Source organism: Triturus cristatus, chromosome 12 (assembly GCF_964204655.1).
Source record: "Triturus cristatus chromosome 12, aTriCri1.1, whole genome shotgun sequence".
Classification (NCBI taxonomy): Eukaryota; Metazoa; Chordata; class Amphibia; order Caudata; family Salamandridae; genus Triturus; species Triturus cristatus.
In genome coordinates, this window is record NC_140595.1 from 613,316,634 (window position 1) to 613,336,778 (window position 20,145).

At 46.9% G+C, this 20,145-nt stretch overlaps 1 protein-coding gene across 1 annotated transcript in view; it reads left to right on the forward strand.

The window, feature by feature from the left end:
- The window catches only part of VPS9D1 (VPS9 domain containing 1), a 436,405-nt gene that overhangs the window by 255,796 nt on the left and 160,464 nt on the right, over positions 1 to 20,145 (forward strand). Inside the window, exon 11 of the mRNA XM_085640133.1 lies at positions 130 to 259. Coding sequence (XP_085496259.1) covers positions 130 to 259 — 130 coding nt within the window. The remainder of the gene's footprint in view (positions 1 to 129; positions 260 to 20,145) is intronic.

Below are 20,145 nucleotides of genomic sequence, written 5' to 3' on the forward strand. Positions count from 1 at the left end.
TGGTATTGTTAGTGTTAATGGTGGTCTTTTCTCTGGAGTCTCGCTCCGCAGCATACCTTTGTTCTTCAATTGTACACACAGCTCCTTTCTAGTTCTGTGCTGTAATGCAGTGTGTTTTCTTTTCCACAGACCGCCTGCTCTCTCTGATCCTGCTGTCCTTTGACTTCCCCAGTGATGCCTCCTCCAAAGACCAGTGTGTGGAGTGCATCGAAGAGATCTTCTTCCCGCCCATCTGGTCGGCACTGCTGGCTCTGTACAGGTATTATCCAAGTCATTTAGAATAAAGTCTACACAATCATAATGTAGGGAGTACAACCAATCTCCCGCCTAGCGCCAGAGATTAAGGCCCTCAAGGCAAGTATCTAACTAGAAAGCATGTTCTACTTGAGGAACAATGATTCTTGACGGTAAAAAATAAATATTTGCACATGTATTTGTAAGTAAGGGACATCAGCTCAACAGGTTCGTTGCCTCAAAACAAGCTACTCTGATTTGGAAGCTGGAGCAGCGGGTCTTACATTATTGTAACACGGACTAGAACGTTTGCATACATACTCTGTACAAGGGTCCCTAAAGGGGTGGCATGGTCAGCCTGTATGTACATCTCCTCTATGTTTGTGGTCCTTTCACATCACACTGGCAGACTCCGCATAAGACCGATCTCAGACTTGACATACCATTTGTCACCTTACATGACCATTTAATCAAATAAGCGTTCTTTTGCCTGCACTTTATAAGACACTCTACCGCTGTTTTGCTGCTGTTTTTGGTACATGAAAACATGTCCAGGTGAACATATGGACAAGTAAAGGGGCATGCCCCTCATTCCCATGGCCAGAACACTCTTCTTCTCTCCTTTTATGTTGTGACAAAGAGAAAGAGCCCCTCAACCCTCTAGCACTTGTATTGCAGATACAAGTAACGATGATGCAGTCCAAGTTGAGACTCCACTCACCAGGAGTATGTTTAGAAAGAAAATATGGTTTTAGCTCCATCCAGTGCTTTATAAACTGGAAAGTGAGAATAAAGGGGGTTCTTTAGAGTTTGGCGGTCAGGGTATTCCGCAACAAAGGTGGCAGGGCACCCTATCTGCCAAACTGAGAATCCGCCTGCTCTGTTTGGAGTTTTGCAGCCCATCATGTATCCACCGGTGGTGCCTCCACTGGATCCGCCAGTGGAATGGCCCAATGGAATCAAGGCCATCGGTGTAAGTGCATCAGACTGTCCACTCTATATAGAGTAGAGGGCTGATGTCCTTTTTTCTGTTCAAGACCACCAGTGTGTCCGAACAGAGAAAGAGAGAATGACCCTCACACCCTAGGAGTAAACAGACTCACAGGGCGTCAGGGTCATGAGTCTTTTGTTTTACAACTCCTGCTTTGCTACAGTTTGTTGAGCGACGGCATGAGAAATTGCGCCGCTCATCAAATGTTAATGCCTTCAGATGAGCCACTGAGGTGGCGACTCCTTTGAATACACAGAGATCTTGGCCAGGCCAGCAGGGGTCTCTAAATATGCAGAGTGATGTTATGACCTCCACTTCCCTGGCTGCCCGCCCAACACTAAATCAGCCCGAGGTTTTGTTTCCAGTAACACTTGTTTATCTGTAATGATATGTAGAGGTTTAGAACAGAACAATAATATCATCACAGTTACCTTAATACATTACAAGCTATGTGTGATGGTAGTACAGTAGCATGGCTAACTTTTGTATTCAATGAAGCTATCCCACTGGCTATAGTGTACTATGACAGAACTATACCTAGGAAACAGCAGTCATTCTTGCTCTTACATCCTTGTTGTCACCCACAAACATTTATGCTCATTTAGATCCCTCACTAACTCACCTCTCTGATCAGGAAATGTGAGCTTCCCTCTCCTGTTTTACTCTGTCATGCACACTACCAACCACTGTCAATGAATTAATAGCTTAAATTACTCAATTAGACACCACCATACTCACACACAGACACCCTCTTCATGAGGTGAGTGCCTGATGACACCATACCAAAAACCAAAAGCCTAAAAAGATGAACAGTTGTACCAAATAAATAGTACTCGGTGAAAAGGGAAGCCAAGGCGTTACATTCTGCGCGGCTTCCTCCAGTATAGTGGTTATATCTTTGTGGAGCTCTCTTGTGCAATTACAGTGGGGCAGTGTTGAGACTGTTGGGGATTCATCATGACTGCTTTCAATGTGTTGGTTTCTGGGATTCCATCTCGGCTCGGGCACATATTTTGTTACTAGTGCTGTTTCTTTATGTGTGGCATTGAGTTTGTGAGGTACTGCTGAATGAGTACTTTCGCTAAATTCACCTTTGTGGATTTCTACTTGGTCGTTTGTGTCTTTTACACTAGCAAGTGCTTTGTCTCACGCTGCCACATCTTTGCAGTGGGATCATAGAGAGCTTAGGGGAAGATGTTTTTGCTAATGTGCCCTGTTATTTCTTACTCAGGTTACACTATTTACTTTTGTAAACGCATGGTCAATGCCTACCCAGCTCTTTGCCAAGAATGGCTCCATCCCTCTTGTTGTTGAATACTACTTTATTGTTTGGTTCCTGGTGTTCTTTTGCTATTGCTCATTGATGTCAACATATAATGGGCAGGTTAGAATTAAGTTGAGCCGATTTTCTTTGTGGCAACAAACACAGTTTTAGGTTTGGGCCAGGTTTCTTTCGCATAGGAGGTTTCACAGTAGGAGGTATCCACCTCTAGACAAAGCAAGTAGCTTCCTTTGTCCGGTGTTTTCCATTTTAGTCAGGTAGTGCTGGGCATGTTACAAGACGACAAATAAAGTATTTAGACCTGCTATATAGATAGCGTCCAGGACATTTAGATTTCTTTCTTTCAAAAGGGTATGAGAGGCAATATATATGCAAGGTAAATCATAAAGTATTTACAGAAAGCGAAAAAAGGAATTCCACGTTGTTGTTTATGGTCTTAAAGTGTCTTTATTACAGATGTACTCGGTTTTCGTAAGTAGACAGCCAACGTGTTTCGCCCAGACATGGGCTTCTTCAGGGTTGAATGAAGAGCTCCCTGTACGGGCCGTATCCGGTGCTGTCTCGTCCTGGCAGGAGAAAGTAGCTTTCTGTACATACTTTATGATTTACCTCATATATATATATATATTGCCTCTCATACCCTTTTGAATGAATGTTGAATTTTGTGGTCAAGTGGCAGCTGAACATCTGAGGTGGGCAATATCTTGTTACCTTTGTGACTAGTCCTGGCAGTGCAATCCTCTATAACCCGGCTGCCTTTTTCGAAAATTAGAGATTTCTTTTTGTTGGAGTTTATCAACTTGCTTTTTTACCAGTATGTTTGGCCTTTTAATGGTATGCTTCTCTGGCTTGTCTTTTGGCTTTCTGTTTAGAGGCCAAGTATTAACACTTCCTTTTTCCATGACTTCTTCCACGTTTAGTCAATAAATCAATTTTGGTGGATTTCCATTGTTTTAGCTCTTACTTTATTGGTGATATTCTGCATCAGTCCTCAAAGGGGCTGTATCTGACGTTTGATTCAAGAGCGATGGTAGGGAAGCCCAACTGGAGCATGAATTTTCTTTCATGTTATCCTATTTTGGATCGACTTTCATCCCTTCCCCCCGAGTTCTGCCCGCTTCATAGGCTATTTAGCTTCCCACCTTAGCCCGTACAACCTTGTTTACTTAAGGGGAGAATCTGTATTTTTTGTCCAGACAAGTCGAGGATTGTTTTAAGGGGCATCAGATATTTCACTTGCTGTTTTGATGTGGATCTCCCAGTTTATATTGCTTGTTATTTACATCTTGGTAAATAAATGTGTTGTCCTCCTCGAGTTCCATCTCCCAAGGATGAAGACTCTTTAACCATCGTTTTTTCTGACCATCATTATCTTAATTTTGTGTGTGTTAATTGTCAGACATTTGGATGTGCCATATTTTCCCATGGCTGTTTGTTGCAAGACCATTTTGTATATATTTGTGTAGAGTGAAAACAGGAGCGGTACACGGAGGCAGCCTTATTTTACTCCTCCACAGGTTGAGAATTGTTTGCTTAGCTTTACTTTTTGATTTACCTTTACCTTAGAGTTTGTTCCTGTGATCAACATTTGAACCAGGTAAAACACAGCAGATTACAGGGTGAAGTTTGCCAGTTTTTGCTATATTTGCTACAATCTTTCCTTGAAACCAGATTGAAGGCTACAGTAAAGCATGGTTGCCATATACAGGGGTATTTTGTTTTGGGTGTGCTGTGTTTGTGGGTTGTCTGCTAGAAATGAAGAATTGCTGTACGGTTGAGAGTCCTAGCCTGAATCTGCCTTGAATTGGATTAAATATGTTTTGTTTTCTTATCCATTCTTCCATTAGGATAGAATAAGGAGAATTGTTCCATTCGCCCATAAGGAAGATTATTTTAGAGTTGAGTTGGCATTCTGTATTGAGCACACTAATAGGTCTGTAGAATTTGGGGTCGGTCTTTGGGCTTTTTTATAATCTGAAAACTATGCTGTTGAGCCAGGATTCTGGCCAAACCGGGCGTTCCAAAAGTTTTATAAAGATGGCTGCTAGGATTTGTGTCCACCATTCCAGTTGGTGTCTGAAGACTTTTGGCAGGATCATATTTGAACCTGGTTAGTTCTTTGATAGCCTTTTTCACTTTGACTTCAGTGAAGGTTTCCTCACTATTTCTCAAGTGGCATGGTCTTTATTTGTGGATGCATTTCTTGGTATGATTTTCTATGATGGGTTTGTTTTGTGTTGCTTGCGTGCTCAATTTAAAAACTCCTGTGAAGAATGTTTTCCAGTTTCTACTAATACTAGTGCCAGTGTCTGTTCAGGTGTCTAGCCTTATTCCAGAGGGTTTTTGAGTTCTTCTCCCTTGCAAGTTTTTTAAGGGTATTCCGGTTGTACGGCGTTATTTCTTCTTTTTTTTATTACAGTTTTATAGCCCAGTCTACCAGCCCTTCTTTCCTCTGTTATTACCCCCGTTCTAACCAAACATTTCAGGTCTTCCTTTATTTGCTTATATTCGTCTTCAAACCAGAAGACATAGGTTGTTTTCTTTGTGCGTCTTGTTGTTCTGTTCCCACCTGTGTATTTTGTGACCAAAGTCTTTATTGAGGATAGCAGGTTCTCGTAGTTTTGCAGCCATCTTCCATGGAGGGTGAGTTTGTCCACTAGGTAAGATAAAATCATTTCTGTTTCTGATTCATTGCTCCATTCATTCAGTGTTTGTTCCATATCCAGATGCTACTGGATCCTGGCTTGAGAATCAAGTTCCCATGTACTGTCCAGCTAGTGTGCATCAGGTGCCCAATCGCAATGCTTCCTTTGATGTCCACGTGTAGGGCATTGTGGTCTCTCTCCAGTCTCCAATTCATCCAGCTGTTTTTAAACTTGTACCAGCCTTCTGCTCTTAGCAGGATTAAGGGCTACATGCATCAAAATTGTAAATGGCGAATCACTAATTGCGAATTCCTGAGAATCGCAATTAGGTAATCGTAATTTACAATGTATGAAACTCAAAGTGTTTTAGATCTCGATTCCTAGGGGTTCGCGAATCGCTCTACCTCATTAATATTAATGAGGCAGATCGCAATTTGCGACCCCCTAGGAATTGCAAAAATCACGGGGATGGTGGACTGCTCAGGTCAGCAGACCACCATATCCGTGATTGCTTTTAAATAAAGCAATCTTATTTTTGTAAAGCAGCCTGTTTTCCCTAAAGAAAAACAAGATACTTTACAAAAAGTGAAATGAAAAGTTTTATTTTATTTTTTAAGAGTAGACAGTGATCCGTGGGATCACTGCCTGCTCTTAAAAAACGCTGTAACAAACATTCACAAAGGGGAAAGGGTCCCTTAGGGACCCCTTCCCATTTGGGAATGGGTTGCCACCTACTTTACGTAGGTGGTAAAATGGGAATGTTTTGCGACCTCATTTCGGTCACAAAACATTCCTACATAGCGATGCGATTTGGTATTAGGAAGGGACGCCTTAAACACGCCCCTTCCTAATAGCGAATCGCAAACCCATTTTGCGATTCAGTAACAGATAACTGAATCGCAAAATAGGGTTTGCTGCATCTTAAAAGCATTTTTTGCGTTTACAAACGATCCGATTCTGCGAATGCCCGTTTGCGAAGGCAAATATGCTTGATGCATGTGCCCCATAATTGATTCTGTTGAAACCCCCCAGCCAATATAAGTGGGGATTTGGTGGTTGTTGTTTTTATATGAATTGCGGGCCTAGACCAAGCCTTCTAGTTTGCCAAATGATTTTATATATTTTCCTCGTGTATCTTTTTCTTCAAAATTGTCCTGCTATCATAGCATGCTTAGCGCGGTTTTAAGTGTAAGTGTTGATTCTGAGTCCTTTTCCAGCTCACCCATCATGCAATTTAAGTCATCACATACGAGTGTGAGGTGCTTTGACTCTGCTGGTTTGTTCACTGCGTCTTGAATGGTGTCTAGAAGTTTGCTGAAGTCTTCCTTCCTTTGTTGTGGGGCATAAATATTTATTATCTTTAGGATGGATCTGTTGAGCGAGGTTATGTAACAAATTTGGATACTGTTATGCAGGTTATCCTAGTTTCTTTTGTTTGAATGCAGTTTTCGACTTGCCAGGCTTTGTGGAGAGCACCGCTGTTTCTAGTTCAGTGAATTTGTGGGCCATATCTTTTTGGTTGGTGCAGCCTTGGATCTATCCAGGTAGTGCTGTCCATGTTTCTTGAATAGAATCAAGAAGAGAGGGGCCCCAGCGCCAAGGGGATAGAGTACCTTACAAGACATCCCCCTTGGAACTAAATATTCAGCACTCATAAAAAACTGGGATCACTATTTCACCCAGTTTTGCCCCCATTGCAGACCCAATTTAGTGACACAGAAGTATCAGATTGTGAAGAGCTTTATTACCACATATGCCAAAACACATCCAGTTTTTTCATGGATGAAAAGTAACGTAGCATGGATCATCTAGCTGTCAAGCGTTTTCTGGCATTAATGAAAAAAGCATGAACAAAATATGGCACAAACAATGTAAATTATTTAAAAACAAGCAAGTAATTGAAACACAAGCAAATAGTTAAAAACATGCAAAGGGAAAGATACATAAATAAGCCAATCCACAAATGTCCTTATCCTCTACTAATATGTTTAAATCATAATTCGAGATACATGATGTTCCCAGATAATCGTCATCTATTGCATCCCAAATTTTATCAGATTTAGTCCAAACTGTATGTCGACGTGTTTCTGTGGATAACGGAAAATTTGACCAGTTGAACAATAGTGACAGAGGTGAATGAGTCATTGCAGGTGTTTGAGTGCTAAATACTGAGTTTCCAAGAGGAAGTTTTTCACTCGATTGTCATGTTTCTTGAAGTGCCAAATTTCATATCTCAGTGGAAAACCAATTACATCTGGGTCACCTAGTTTTTGTGGAGTGTCAGGTACGTTTTATGACAGGATGTTTTTTTTCCTGTCCCTTGTTGACAGGGCTGCTCTTAGGGTTTCCCAGGCTACTAGTAACCCTGCTATTTCTTTCCATCTGGGTTCTTGCTACCATTTGGAGTTTTTGCACTGTCACTCCTCTATTTAATTTCCTGACTAATTCTTGGGTTGTTATATTTTTTTCTTTTTAAAGCCTCACTGTGTCCCTTTGGGGATTTTTTTTTGTGGGTTGGGCCATACTGTGGGCATATTGCTGAACAAGTGATCTAGTTCATTTTGCTTTTGATGAAGTTCATCAGAGGGCTTTGCCATCTGATTTTGGGTGAGGTTGAGCTGAAATTATTGGCTTGCCAAAATCCAGTTCCATGACGGTTCTTGCACTTTGGGATGTTGAATCTGTTCCTGAATCTGTCAAACCTCTCAGATGGTGAACTTCGCAGATCGTAGTGCCTCCCAGAAGAAGCCCCAATAAAGGAAAAACCACAAAGGGAAAAATCCTCCTATGACGACTGTTATGCTCCAGTAGGACACAAACTGAGGAAATGGATACAGCAGACAAATGCAGAATGGAGAGGCACTACTGGAGAAACAGACTGGAGGCGGAACCTCCAACAAGAGCTAGACCACCAACAGGAGTGAGGAATCACACCGACGGGAACAGGAACCAATAACAGGGATGAGGAAATACACCAACAGGAGCAAAGAACACACCAACAGGAGCAAAGAACACACCAACAGGAGTGAAGAAGCATTGCGACGCAAGGATGAAGAGAAAACCAACCCTTTTAATACCCCCAGTACAGGATGTTGCCTCATGAATTGAGCTGCCATCTTGCATTAGGAAGGAACCACGGATCACAAGGGAAATGGTCACCATCTTAGTTTGGGCAGATAAAACTCCCAAGAATCCTCCCCAGGGATTCTGGGAAAGAAAGAACTATGGTGGCTTCCAGCGTGGTCCCCAGGGTTTGCCAGATACCACACTGGCGGGCCAGCTGCCATGAGGAACTGCCCAAAGGCATGCGTGGCAGCCTCTTCGCCCTGCAGGTTAAATAAAACACTTGTCCCGCTGTAAAGCGTGGGATGTGAGAGAGGCTGTCGTGCGGGTCACACGCCGCAGCGTGGCCCACGGTCTAACAGAAACTGGTATATAAAACTGATTTTGACAAGTTGTGCCCCATTTAGAAATACAAGTTCCTCTAGTCTTGTGTTTTTTAGTGTATCACTGCCTGGGAACTAAGAGTTTTTTTAGGGGCTTCTCCCAGTCACATGTGTCAGTCTGGGTGAGCTTCGTGATGACATGAGTCTCAACCTTCATCAATTGTCGTTTTACTCTGGGTGATCAAAATGTTGTTTTGCCAAAGTAATGCTGTGTTTTCACCACCTTTGTTTGTTCTGCATATTCTGAGTCATTTATTTATTTAATGTGTGCTTGATGTTCTTTTTTTCTGTGGTGCATCTCTTTCTAGTCTTTCTAGACTTGTGCATGAATTCCTCGATCTTTGCTTCTGACAGGTGTCAACGGGGTAGTAAATTACAGTTTGTACTACATTTGTTTTGGGATATGCCATCCTACCTCATTTGTACACTCCTGCCTCCCTTTGCTAAGCCATATTCCTATTCAGTGTGGAGAGAGGGTAGGTTTGTGTCAAGTCCCTGAAATGCCTCCTTGCACCTCCTGGAAAATCCTTGAACTCCTTTAGTGTTGTCCACTTGTGCTGCCTGGTTCCTTCAGGTGCTATCGGTTGCTTGCTGGGTTGGACATATATTCCTCCTATTGGTGTTATATGCCTTGCTCCTCGGTGGTAGGTTTCTACCCAGTGCCACCTGTTTGCTGACTCAAGCAAACTCAACATTCTCAGGCTGTGTGGGTAGTTGAGGCTGGCCTTTGTGCATGATCTATGCTGATCAGGGCTGTTCAGGACATTGCATGCAGGTTTGTAGTCTTCAGCTTGCTCACTACACACTTCCCTCCTTTTTTTTTAACCATTAAGATTGCCACTCCATGCAACAGACATGATACTAGAATGTAAGGCTTACCGCCTCATCGTCTTGTCCTTTGCTTCCCCTACTACTCACATGTTGACATTCACACCACAGACCACAAAACAGTTCACATGAGACAACCTAAATGAAACATTATCTCCACAAAATCATTCCTAAATGTCTATCCAGTCCTTGATAACTAGCTGACATCAACTCCTTCATCAAAGACTTCTTCGCTGTGCCAAGAACCTTGCTTCAGTTAGCAAAACTATCTTACCTAAGCCCTTGCACTGTATATCCTTGTTAGCTAAGAAACAGCAAGGAGGTTTTAAAAATGTAAAATCATTAAACACTTTGACAGATATCTAAATCAGATGCTTATAAAAACCTATGCTCACAATGTAAGTTCTTCACTGAACAAACAAAAGCAGCCTACCACTTAGACCTCATCATCAGGCCAATGAAGTAAAATAGTTATGTAAACAATTGCCATTGACCTAACTCACTAGTGCACCTTCTAATTCCAATGTACAAAGAAAAAGACACATCAATCAGTCAGTGATCCAATTTTCCATTACCAAAAAACACTTTCTAAAACTTCTCTTTGTGGGTAAAATTCTTGCAAGGGAATGAGCCCCCAACGAATGGCCTATAATTACCACCACCCCTTCCTGAAATCTTACATATCAGTCTTTAAATCTACATGCAGAGGTGTTTAACTATCTACCCATTTAGATTGTTGACAAAATAAGCTCCTGCCTTCTTGTCCTCTTGAACCAGTCAGCTGTGTTTCGCACCGTACCGTTGAGCATCCACACACTCCTCTACACTCTCATGCCCTTCATGGTCACTGACCACACCACCCTGCAGTGAATCTACTCCTTACTTTTAGGCTGACAATAACAACTTGTACATTTGAGTTCTTCGAAATCACTAGGATATTAATCTCTTGTCTCACTGCTAAACCTAGGAAGTTCAGTTTGCACATAGTCCTGCTGGTGATCCTTCTTTGGATTCCTGCGATATCCATCTACCCACTGTTATGCCAAAGACAACCATCCATACTTAGAAATGTTTCGGGAGAAGAAATCAAAGACTGTGCTTAAGACTGATTCAGTTAAGATGTCAGTGGCACAGTTCAAAATGAATTCTCCAAAAGCTAAATTTCTCCATCTTTGCAATGGAGACACAGGCCCTGAAGCACAGAACTGGCCGAACATTGTGATCCTAGAAGGCTTTTCACCACATCTGCCACTGCATTATATCTATGAATTTTCACATAGACTGAAACTTTTCTACACAACACTTTCAATATAAAAGCCCAAAAATGTGACAGGTGGGCACTTGATAGGGCCAACCTTTGAAAAGCAAAAAGAAATACACAAATGTATTAAATGTAAATGAAACTATTAATGTCAAGTCACTACAAATAATAATAAAAGTAGAAACCTTGAGCTAATTATCCCAAGATGATTCCAGAAGTAATTAATGTTCCCGATTAAACGACACAGAACCAGCACCAGATCAGCCTTCTAAGAACACTTCCTACTGCAGATTCCTCATCTTGTGTATATCACCAGGTGCCCTACTGGATGCAGCAAATTTTCTCAGCAAGTTCCTTGTGTTCCGGTAAGTGACATTCTGGGGCTGTGCATCAACTCCATCCTGCCCTGGAAGTGACGTCAGAGCTACACGTAACCGCCATCCCTGCTCAGTGGTGTCAGTTCCTTTCTTCCTGAGAATTCAGAGCTAGCTCTCTCATTTTCACTCACTGACAGGAAAATATTTTTCTAAATGTTTCACAATATGAAAAGGTCTCCACCTAAAAATGCAGGATTCAAACTCTGCAGGGACTGTCACAAATAGATGTCCATGACAGACCCTCCACAAGTTTGTCTCTGGTGTCAGCTTTCCTCACACAACTCGAAGTTGTGCAATGACTTTGCCTAAAAGCTAAGGCCAGCCAGGACCACAAGGCCAAGCTCTACGTTGTCGGACAACACCTGAAGGTGTGTAAGGGCTGGTCTCGTTCGATGTCTAGCACATATATGCATACTCGCTCTCTAGGTCATTCTCTAGAGATGTAGTCTTCCCATTCCAAGTTGTCAGGTAAGTCGAAGTCCAAGAAGAAGCACAAGAAGTCAGTATGTGACTCCACTTCTACCCCTCACTTTCGTCAAGAGAAGTCACATGGAGGTCAGAGTGCCTCCCGATCTCAGTTCTGGTGCCCTACTGCGCAGTCAATTCCACAACAAGTCAAAGCCTTCAGAGAGGCTATGTTGTGCATATTCAGCACCCTAAAGGCTGTCTCCAGTGCATCTCCGGGCGCCACTGATCTGAGAATTATTTCTGGCAATCAGCCCCCGATGCCGTTTGTACTTCTTGCCCGCTGTGAGGTCTCCATACTCTAGGGATGATGCCTGTCCTTACTTCTCACCTGGCGCTGAAATCTTCACCTTTTCCCCATGTGTTAACTCCTGCGACACTGGAAAAAGAACGGATTCGGACTCTGAAGCATATCTACCTTGACCTAGAACAAAGTCGCACCAAAGTCGGCCTCAAGCAAAACTGATTCTGCCGCATTCGGACTCAGATGGGCCATTACCCTTTCCAAGAATGCCTTGTTCTGTTTCAGAAACCCATGACCATTAAGAGATGGGAATGGAGGCTCCTAATGCAAAGAGTGGCAAAAATGTTTTTGTGCATCTCCAGATGCCAGTGGACTGGATATGTTACCAGACACTGGCCTAACTCTTCACCTGGTCCTTTCACAGAGAAGTCAGCCTCATTTACAATGATAATCAGGAGAGTTGCAGAAGTCTCTGGCCTTCAGAAGCTATCTTTGGAGGTCAAAACAAATGTTCTAACAGAAGTTCTGGGCTGACAAATGTTCTAACATAAGTCCTGGGCAGACTTCTTCAGTGCTGCTCCTTCAGTTCAATGATGCCCCTACAGATACGTTGATGAGTACTTGGGCATAACCTGGGTATTTCCGCCTGTTCACAGACAGATTGGGAGGTGGCGCTGACCTGCTCCAGGGGACCTATTGTTCCTCCTTTAGCATTCTACTCATAAAAGTCTTGTATTGCAAGATTCCACAAGCATGTTCAATCCCAACTCTTTCCCTACTATGTCTCCTAATGGGGAATCAAAATATATGGAGTCCTTTGGTATAAGAATGTTCTTATCTGCCAGCCTCTCCCTCAGATCAGTAAATTGAAGTTGCTTCCAGGGACAATACTCACACATGTTATAGGATAAGTTGAGTGACATCTTGCCCACAGCCTGGAAGAGTTTTATGCCAATTTGGTGCAAATTATACAGGCTGGACAAGACACTGTGATGTATGTTATCAGATCTAGTCTGGACACCACAATGTTTTATTAGGCAGTAGGTAGCAGTGTGGTGCCTTACATAAATTAGATCCATGAGCTTTTCTAGTGATGTCATGGCATCATTGATGGGCATATCATTAGGTGTCATCCGAGCAGATTCAGACCTGGAGCGCTTCGAAGAATGGAGACCAAAGCACGCTCTGTTGGTCTTTAGTTGCTTTTGCGCAAGTAACCAAAACAATTCCACCCTTTTCAAGGCTTCAAAAGAGGCTTCCAACAAATGCCAAGACCCTCTTTGCAACAGCAGAACACCCCAGTTCTTTCAAGGTAGGTGTCGAGGATCCATCTGACAACATCCAGACCCTCGGGGGCACTGTACTACCCAGACCCCCACCGCTTAAAAACCCCTTTAGCTTGCCCTTGGTGGCACATTGTCACTCCTGTGGAGGCCGAATGATGTATTACCTCAAGTCCTTCCTATAAAGAGAAGTACAGGCTCTTGTGGACAAGGGAGCTATTAAAAGGGCGCTGGCATCTGAAATAGAGACTGGATTCTACACCTTTAATTTCCTAGTACCGTAAAAGAACAGTGGTCTTTACTTATTTTAGATCTTCACCCTCTGAACTTCTTTCTTAAAAAGGACGAGTTCAAGATGCTCACCATGGCCCAAGTTCTATCAGCCCTGGATCTAGGTGAGTGGATGTTGGCATTCAACTTGGAGTGCGCCTATTTTTAGGTCCCCGTCCTGCAGTCCCACAGACGTTGCATGATGTTCCAAGTGGGCAAAACAGCAATTCCAGTTTTCTGTACTCCCTTTCACCCCTACCAGTACCCACTCGGATGTTCATGAACGTGATGGTGTTGGTCACTGCACATCTTCGGAGGTTGGGAATACCAGTTTTTCATACCTCAATGAGAGGCTAATTAATGTGGACCTCCAGATGACAGTGAACCTCCTTACATCTTGGGGATGTCGCTCAATGTGCTGAAGTCACACCTGACTTCTTCACAGAGGCTCCCCTTTATGGGATATTCCACTAAGAAGGGGGGACAAGGAGCGCTTATAGGCCCAGCATACAAGTTCCTATGGGGGTCAAGACTATCAACAAACGGTATGCAGTTACTTATAATTGAGAAAAGAGGGAATATTTGGTTGTCAGCAACTAGGAAATCAGACAGGGGGTCAGCCTCCTTAGGAAAAGGAACCTTCACCCACTCAGATTGGTGTCATGGTTCCTCATAGGGCATGCTTCTTGTCGGGCCAGCGATGCAATGCCCGATGGATGCCCACAAGGGGGCTCTTTATGTGAGATCTTTTGTTCCAATGCTGTTTGTGAAGTGCGACTGTATGGCAGCTCGTGTAAATTGGTGTTGTGGAGTGTATGTATGTATTGAGGTGTGTGTTAACATAGACTAAGTAGTCCTGAAATTAATTTAATAGGTGAGTCTACCTGCCTAATTAAAAGCGTGGTGGCTATCAAAAGAGGCAATGATCTCTGACAGCTTAAAAGGTCAAAATGTTTATCCAGTCACAAAGTAACCTAGATTTGGTATAGGTAGATCCCTTAATATAGAGTTCTCTAAAAAGGAAGCTGATCCAAATAGGGTAACAATTCTGCTTCCTCGAGTGGGAGCAGAGATAACTCTGAATTAGCGTGAGTGTCGTAGTGAAGTAACCACAGGACGACCTACCCAATCTCTGCTGCCTCGGGAGTCTTGTGATTGGAAAATCCTTAATATGACCCCAGATTCCAACCACTATGTAGATTAGGGATAATTGGTCCTGAAGAATTGCCAACTGATCATCATTGACTTTACCAACTGCAAGAAACATGTTGACCTATTGAGCTATCAGAGATCATTTTTTCTATTGATACCCACCTCGTTTTTAATTAGAAAGGTAGAATCACCTATTAAAAATTATTTTGAGGACTGGGGGGCGCTAGGTGGCGCTGGACCGACATGGCCGCACTTCTGTGAGGCTCCAGCCGGCCAGGCAAATGACGATCCAGCAAGTCCATCCTGCAGGCCAGCTAATGCAGTGCTGACCACTTCGGCGTGTGTGGGAACCTCCTGAGACTACCCTGTGCTGATTTCGGGAGAGGCGGCGGCCGGGAGGCAGAGAAATCGGCTCCTGCAGGCCCGCGGCGATTGACCGGTGATAGAGGCGGAGCGTCGTGGCGGATGCTGGCGCCACTGCAGGCCGGGGATCCGCGTGGCCTGCTGGGCCGTTGCCTAGGTACAGTGGGCTAGTTCGCACTGCCGAGCGGGAGGACATAGCCGGATAGTCCGGAGCTGTGCTGGACGGAGCGGCGCCTCGTGGACAGCGAGATCACCTTTCATGGACGGCTGGGAGCGGGTCCGTGGTCCGAGTCTATGCGGCCATTGAGTGCTGCGGCCGCGCTGGAACCGCGTGGCTTGGTCGCGACTGAAGGACTGTGGCCTGCGCTGTGTGGCCCCTTGGGTGGCCCCTATATATCCGGATTGACTTCGGCGGCGGACGGCGACCTCCCACCCCCCTTGCCTCTGCTGGTGCGGAGCCGCGTCTGCGCCGGAACCTGGAGGGGGGCCCCGAGCTGGACGCTCTTGTGATCGGCCTCCTTGACGGGGTGAGACGCCTAGATCCTGCCCGGAGTGGACGCTTTCCTCCCCATGCGGCTGAGCTGGCAGGTGTGTGGCTGACGGTTAGTGACTGGGACGGTGCGGGAGCGACCCCCTATCAACCGTGGGCCAGAACAGATCACTCGACTGCGACCCCCTGATGGGCTACAGCGATTGGCCCCGGAGGGCTTTTTGTGGGAGTGTGACGCGGAGCGGTGAGGGTGCGAATTGAAGACCTGCCTGGACTTCGGCGCTGCCAGCGTGTATCGCCCACCTCACTCCCTGTGGGTACTGGCCCCATTGCCTGCTGCCGCTATGGGCAAAACGGACACTAAACAAACTACGCTTCACTTCAACCCCGCGAAGGGGGGGAAGAAAACTCGTGCCCAAAACGCTGAGGGGGCAGAGACGGGCCCCGGCGACGAGGAGGATCTGGACTGGAAATCCTTGCTGGTGGGTATGCAGCGGAGTTTGTCCTCCATTGACGCGAAGATCGACACCATGAATACCAGGCTGGACGCGGTGGTGCAGTGTTTGGACCGGCATGGCGAACAACTCAAGGAGGCGGAGGGTCGGATCTCGGAGTTGGAAGATGGGGCCGGGTCTACCGCAACTAAACTCTCGCAGATGGATCGCCTACTCAAAGTCATAGCGGAGAAAAACGAGGATTTGGAGGCGCGTTCCCGGAGGAATAACGTCCGCCTGGTAGGCCTGGCGGAATCCAGTGGCGGTGGACGTATGGAAGACTTCATAGAGCGCCTACTGACGGACAAATTTGGCCGCGACGCCTTTTCGCCTCAGCTGGTGGTGGAGCGGGCCCACAGATCCTTGGGTCCCCGGCCGGTCCCGGGAGCTCCCCCGCGCCCGGTGATCATCAAGTTCCTTAACTATAGAGACCGAGACACTCTGCTGCGCCTGGCTCGTGAGCAGCAACCTATCCAGCATGAAAACACTACGCTCTCTTTTTACCCGGACTTCACCCAGCTGGTGCAGGAGGCCCGTCGCAAGTTTGTGGGAGTAAAGAAAAAGCTGCAGCAACGGGACATCCCATATTCAATGCTTTACCCCGCTAAGCTCAAGGTCAATCACCGCGGCAAAGTCCACTTCTTCGGCAACCCGCAGCAGGTGGAGGACTTCCTCAAGGACCGAGGGCCTTCCGCGTCTCCACGACGTAGTCCTGGGGCGAGGTCTGGATCCCGGTCCCCGACGTCGGCTCCGGACTGATGAGTATTACGTCGTGATGCCATAATGTTCACTCTTGTCTTTTCTCCTCTGCGTCCCGCTTACTCCTCCCTTACTCGCTCTCTGCTGCTCCCCCTTGCCTCTCCCCCTTTTTTCACTTTGCTTATGCTTCTTTCTGGTTGTGGGAGCGGTTTGGTGGACTTCACGTGCTGGAATGCCGGACTATACGAGAGCGCTTTAACAGCCCATTGACTTCCGTCTTAAATCTGGGGGGGTTGGGGTAGAGCATGGAGAGTGAGGGTCTCACTCATGTCGCCAACTGTTCTACTGGCGGTGCTGGCATGTTCGTTGTGGCTGCTATTTGCCTTGGCACTCCCCCTCCCACCCCACTCTCGCTCCCTGCTCTTAGCGGCGGCGATATGGTGGGTGAAATATCGGGATAGGGGAGGGTAGGTCCAGCTCACTGGCATTACCCAAAGAGGGAGTACCCCATGAGTATGGTTTTGTTTGATGGGGGGGATGTGGGGGGTATGGTTCCCGGCAGGATTGGGCTGTCGTGGTGGGAGGGGGAGGGGTGTGGGGAGGGTGGGTTGTGGTGGGGAATGTTGGTTGCTAAGTTTTCCTCTGACGAGTTGGTTGAGTCGGATGGAACGGATGTGGGGAGGGACCGTGAATACAACATTACACTGCTCTATTGGACCAATCACATATCCGCATTGGAGTTGATGGTTTGTCGCTGCGTGTGGTGGTGCCTGGAGTCGGCTGTATGCCGCCTAGTCGGGCTGGAAGTGGGAGGACACCTGAGCGGCTGGACACGGCTGAAAGTTGATCCGCAAGTGGGCAATAGGCGCCAGCCTGAGTGATGGTACAGGATGAGGATATTGCGCTGCGCGACCCGCATAGCAGAGTGAATGTTCTGGCCTGGAATATACGTGGGCTGGGCGACCCGCGTAAGCGCCGCCAAGTCCTGGGGTATCTCGATCGCCATCACATACATATAGCGCTACTACAGGAAACTCATACGGACCCCCGTAGCACACCCTCATTTGCGTCCCGTTGGGCGTCTTATAGCCTATTCTCCTCGTACTCCACCTATTCCAGGGGAACTGCCATCCTGGTCAAAAAGCACACCCCCTTCGTGCCCCTGGGGGAAAAAATTGATGCCGAGGGCCGCTTTTGTGTTGCGTGGGGTCGCGTGGGCAACGCCACGATTACTATAGTGTCCTCCTATGGTCCTAACCTAGATGAGCCCGCACACTTTATCTCCCTATGGGAAGTTATATTGGGGGTAGGATCTACTCACTTGCTCTGGGGTGGAGATTTCAATGTTCCTTTGAATCCTTCTCTGGACCGCTACAGTGCGGGTACCCCACACCATCCCCGCTCTCAGGCATATCTCTCGGACCTGCTGACCCACCACTTACTGATAGACGCTTGGCGCTGGATGCACCCGACCGCGCGTGAGGGCACGCACTGGTCGACACCACACTCCACATGGGCTCGGCTGGACTATATACTGCTTTCTAGGTGCTTGGGGTCCTCACTGCTTGCAGCGCGACACTTGCCTCGTACCTTTTCGGACCACGCACCGGTACTGATCACTCTGGCCAGGACCGGGTTGGTGGGCGCACCGCTCCCGTGGCGCATGCAGCCTAACATCCTCCGGGATGAACTTTTTCAGCATGAAATGTCCCAGGAGATTCAGGACTTCATTGACCGCAACAGAGGGTCGGTGGATAGCGTTGCGACGGTTTGGGAGGCCTTCAAGGTCACTATGCGAGGGGTGTGCATCTCGAAGGGATCGGGGGTACTGCGCTCTCTTCGCGCTACTCTGACTTCTTTGGAGCGTGATCTGAGGGCGCTGGAGACTGCCACAGATTTCCTGGAGGACCCCGGAGCGCAGCTAGAATATCGCAGGAAGCTCTCTGAGTATAAGTGCACTGCGGAGAGGGAAGTCCACTTTCGGGGGAAGCACTTCTTGGCGCGGGCATATGGGGAAGGGGAGCGACCTGGCAGGTTCCTCGCGGGGGTAATTCGTCCCCCACAGGGCTCTAATCACATACTGGAGGTCAGGGCCCCGGATGGTTCCATGTGCCGTGATACGCCCTCTATACTCTCTTCCTTTGTCTCACATTATTCGGACCTGTACACCTCCAGACGGGAAACGCCGTTGGAGATGTCCGGCTACCTCTCGGAGCTCACTCTCGGGTGGTTATCCAATGCCCAGCGGGAACTCTTGGCGGCCCCTATCGGCCTGGCTGAAATTAAGGAAGCCATAATGCAGACGACATCGGGGAAGGCGCCGGGTCTAGACGGCTTCCCTATCGACTACTATAAAACCTTTATCGACCCGCTGGCTGCGGTCCTGCGTGAGGTGTTCGAGGAGGCAAATGAGACTGGCTCTTTGCCACCCAGTATGTCGGAGACTCTTATAGTCTCTCTCCTTAAACCGGGGAAGCCTCCGGATTCCTGCGACTCCTACCGGCCCCTTTCTCTCCTCAACAGTGACGTGAAGATCCTGGCCAAGGTTCTAGCGAACCGGGTTAACCTCCTGATTGGAGACTTAATTCTGCCGGATCAGTCGGGGTTCGTCCCCGGCAGGTCCACCTCTCACAATCTTCGGACCCTGTTCTCGATCCTCAATAATGCTGATCCCTCTCTAGCGCTGGTGGCGGTGTTTTTGGACGCCACCAAAGCGTTCGACTCGGTCGAATGGGACTATCTCCATTTGATCCTGCGTAACATGGGTATGCCCATAGCGTTCTCCAGATGGATCCAAATCCTTTATCGCCGCCCCATGGCGAGGGTTCTTATTAATGGACGTGTCTCTGAACCATTCCTGGTCACTAGGGGCACTCGGCAGGGATGCCCGCTATCACCGCTCCTCTTCGCCTTGGCAATAGAACCCCTGGCGTCCCGGCTTAGGCAAAACTACCTGGCGGCTTCCTTGCGCTGTCAACAGAGGCAAATCTTGGTGTCGCTCTACGCGGACGACCTCACGTTGTACATCAAACACCCCCGAGAACACTTGAACCCCATACTCAGAGAGCTTGTTCGGTTCTCATTGTACTCGGGAATACATATCAATTGGGGCAAATCTGCGGTCTTTCCCCTAACGGAGGGTGTCGACAGATTCCCACTTGACTTCCCGCTGGAATGGCGCGACACTGATGTGAAGTATCTGGGGGTGTGGATCTCTAGAGATCGACAGGAAGTGATGCGTATGAACTATGGCAAGACTCTGGAGCATATACGCACAAGTATAGTTAGATGGCTGTCCTTGCCGCTGACCATGGCTGGCCGTGTCTCACTTATCAAAATGGTTTTACTCCCCAAACTACTCTATTTATTCCTCAATATACCGTTCCATCCGGGGGGCTATTTCTTCAGGGCACTGCGGACTGAACTCACCCGGCTGGTATGGGGGGGAAAGAGACCGCGGCTCAAATGGTCTGTGCTTACGCGCCCGTACGTACAGGGGGGCCTCGATATTCCGGATTTTGAGCTCTACTACAACTGCGCCCAAGCACACTACGCGTATTACTGGTATCGCCCTGCCCCTTACATGCCACAGATAGCTGTGGAGCACTGGCTAGCGGATCC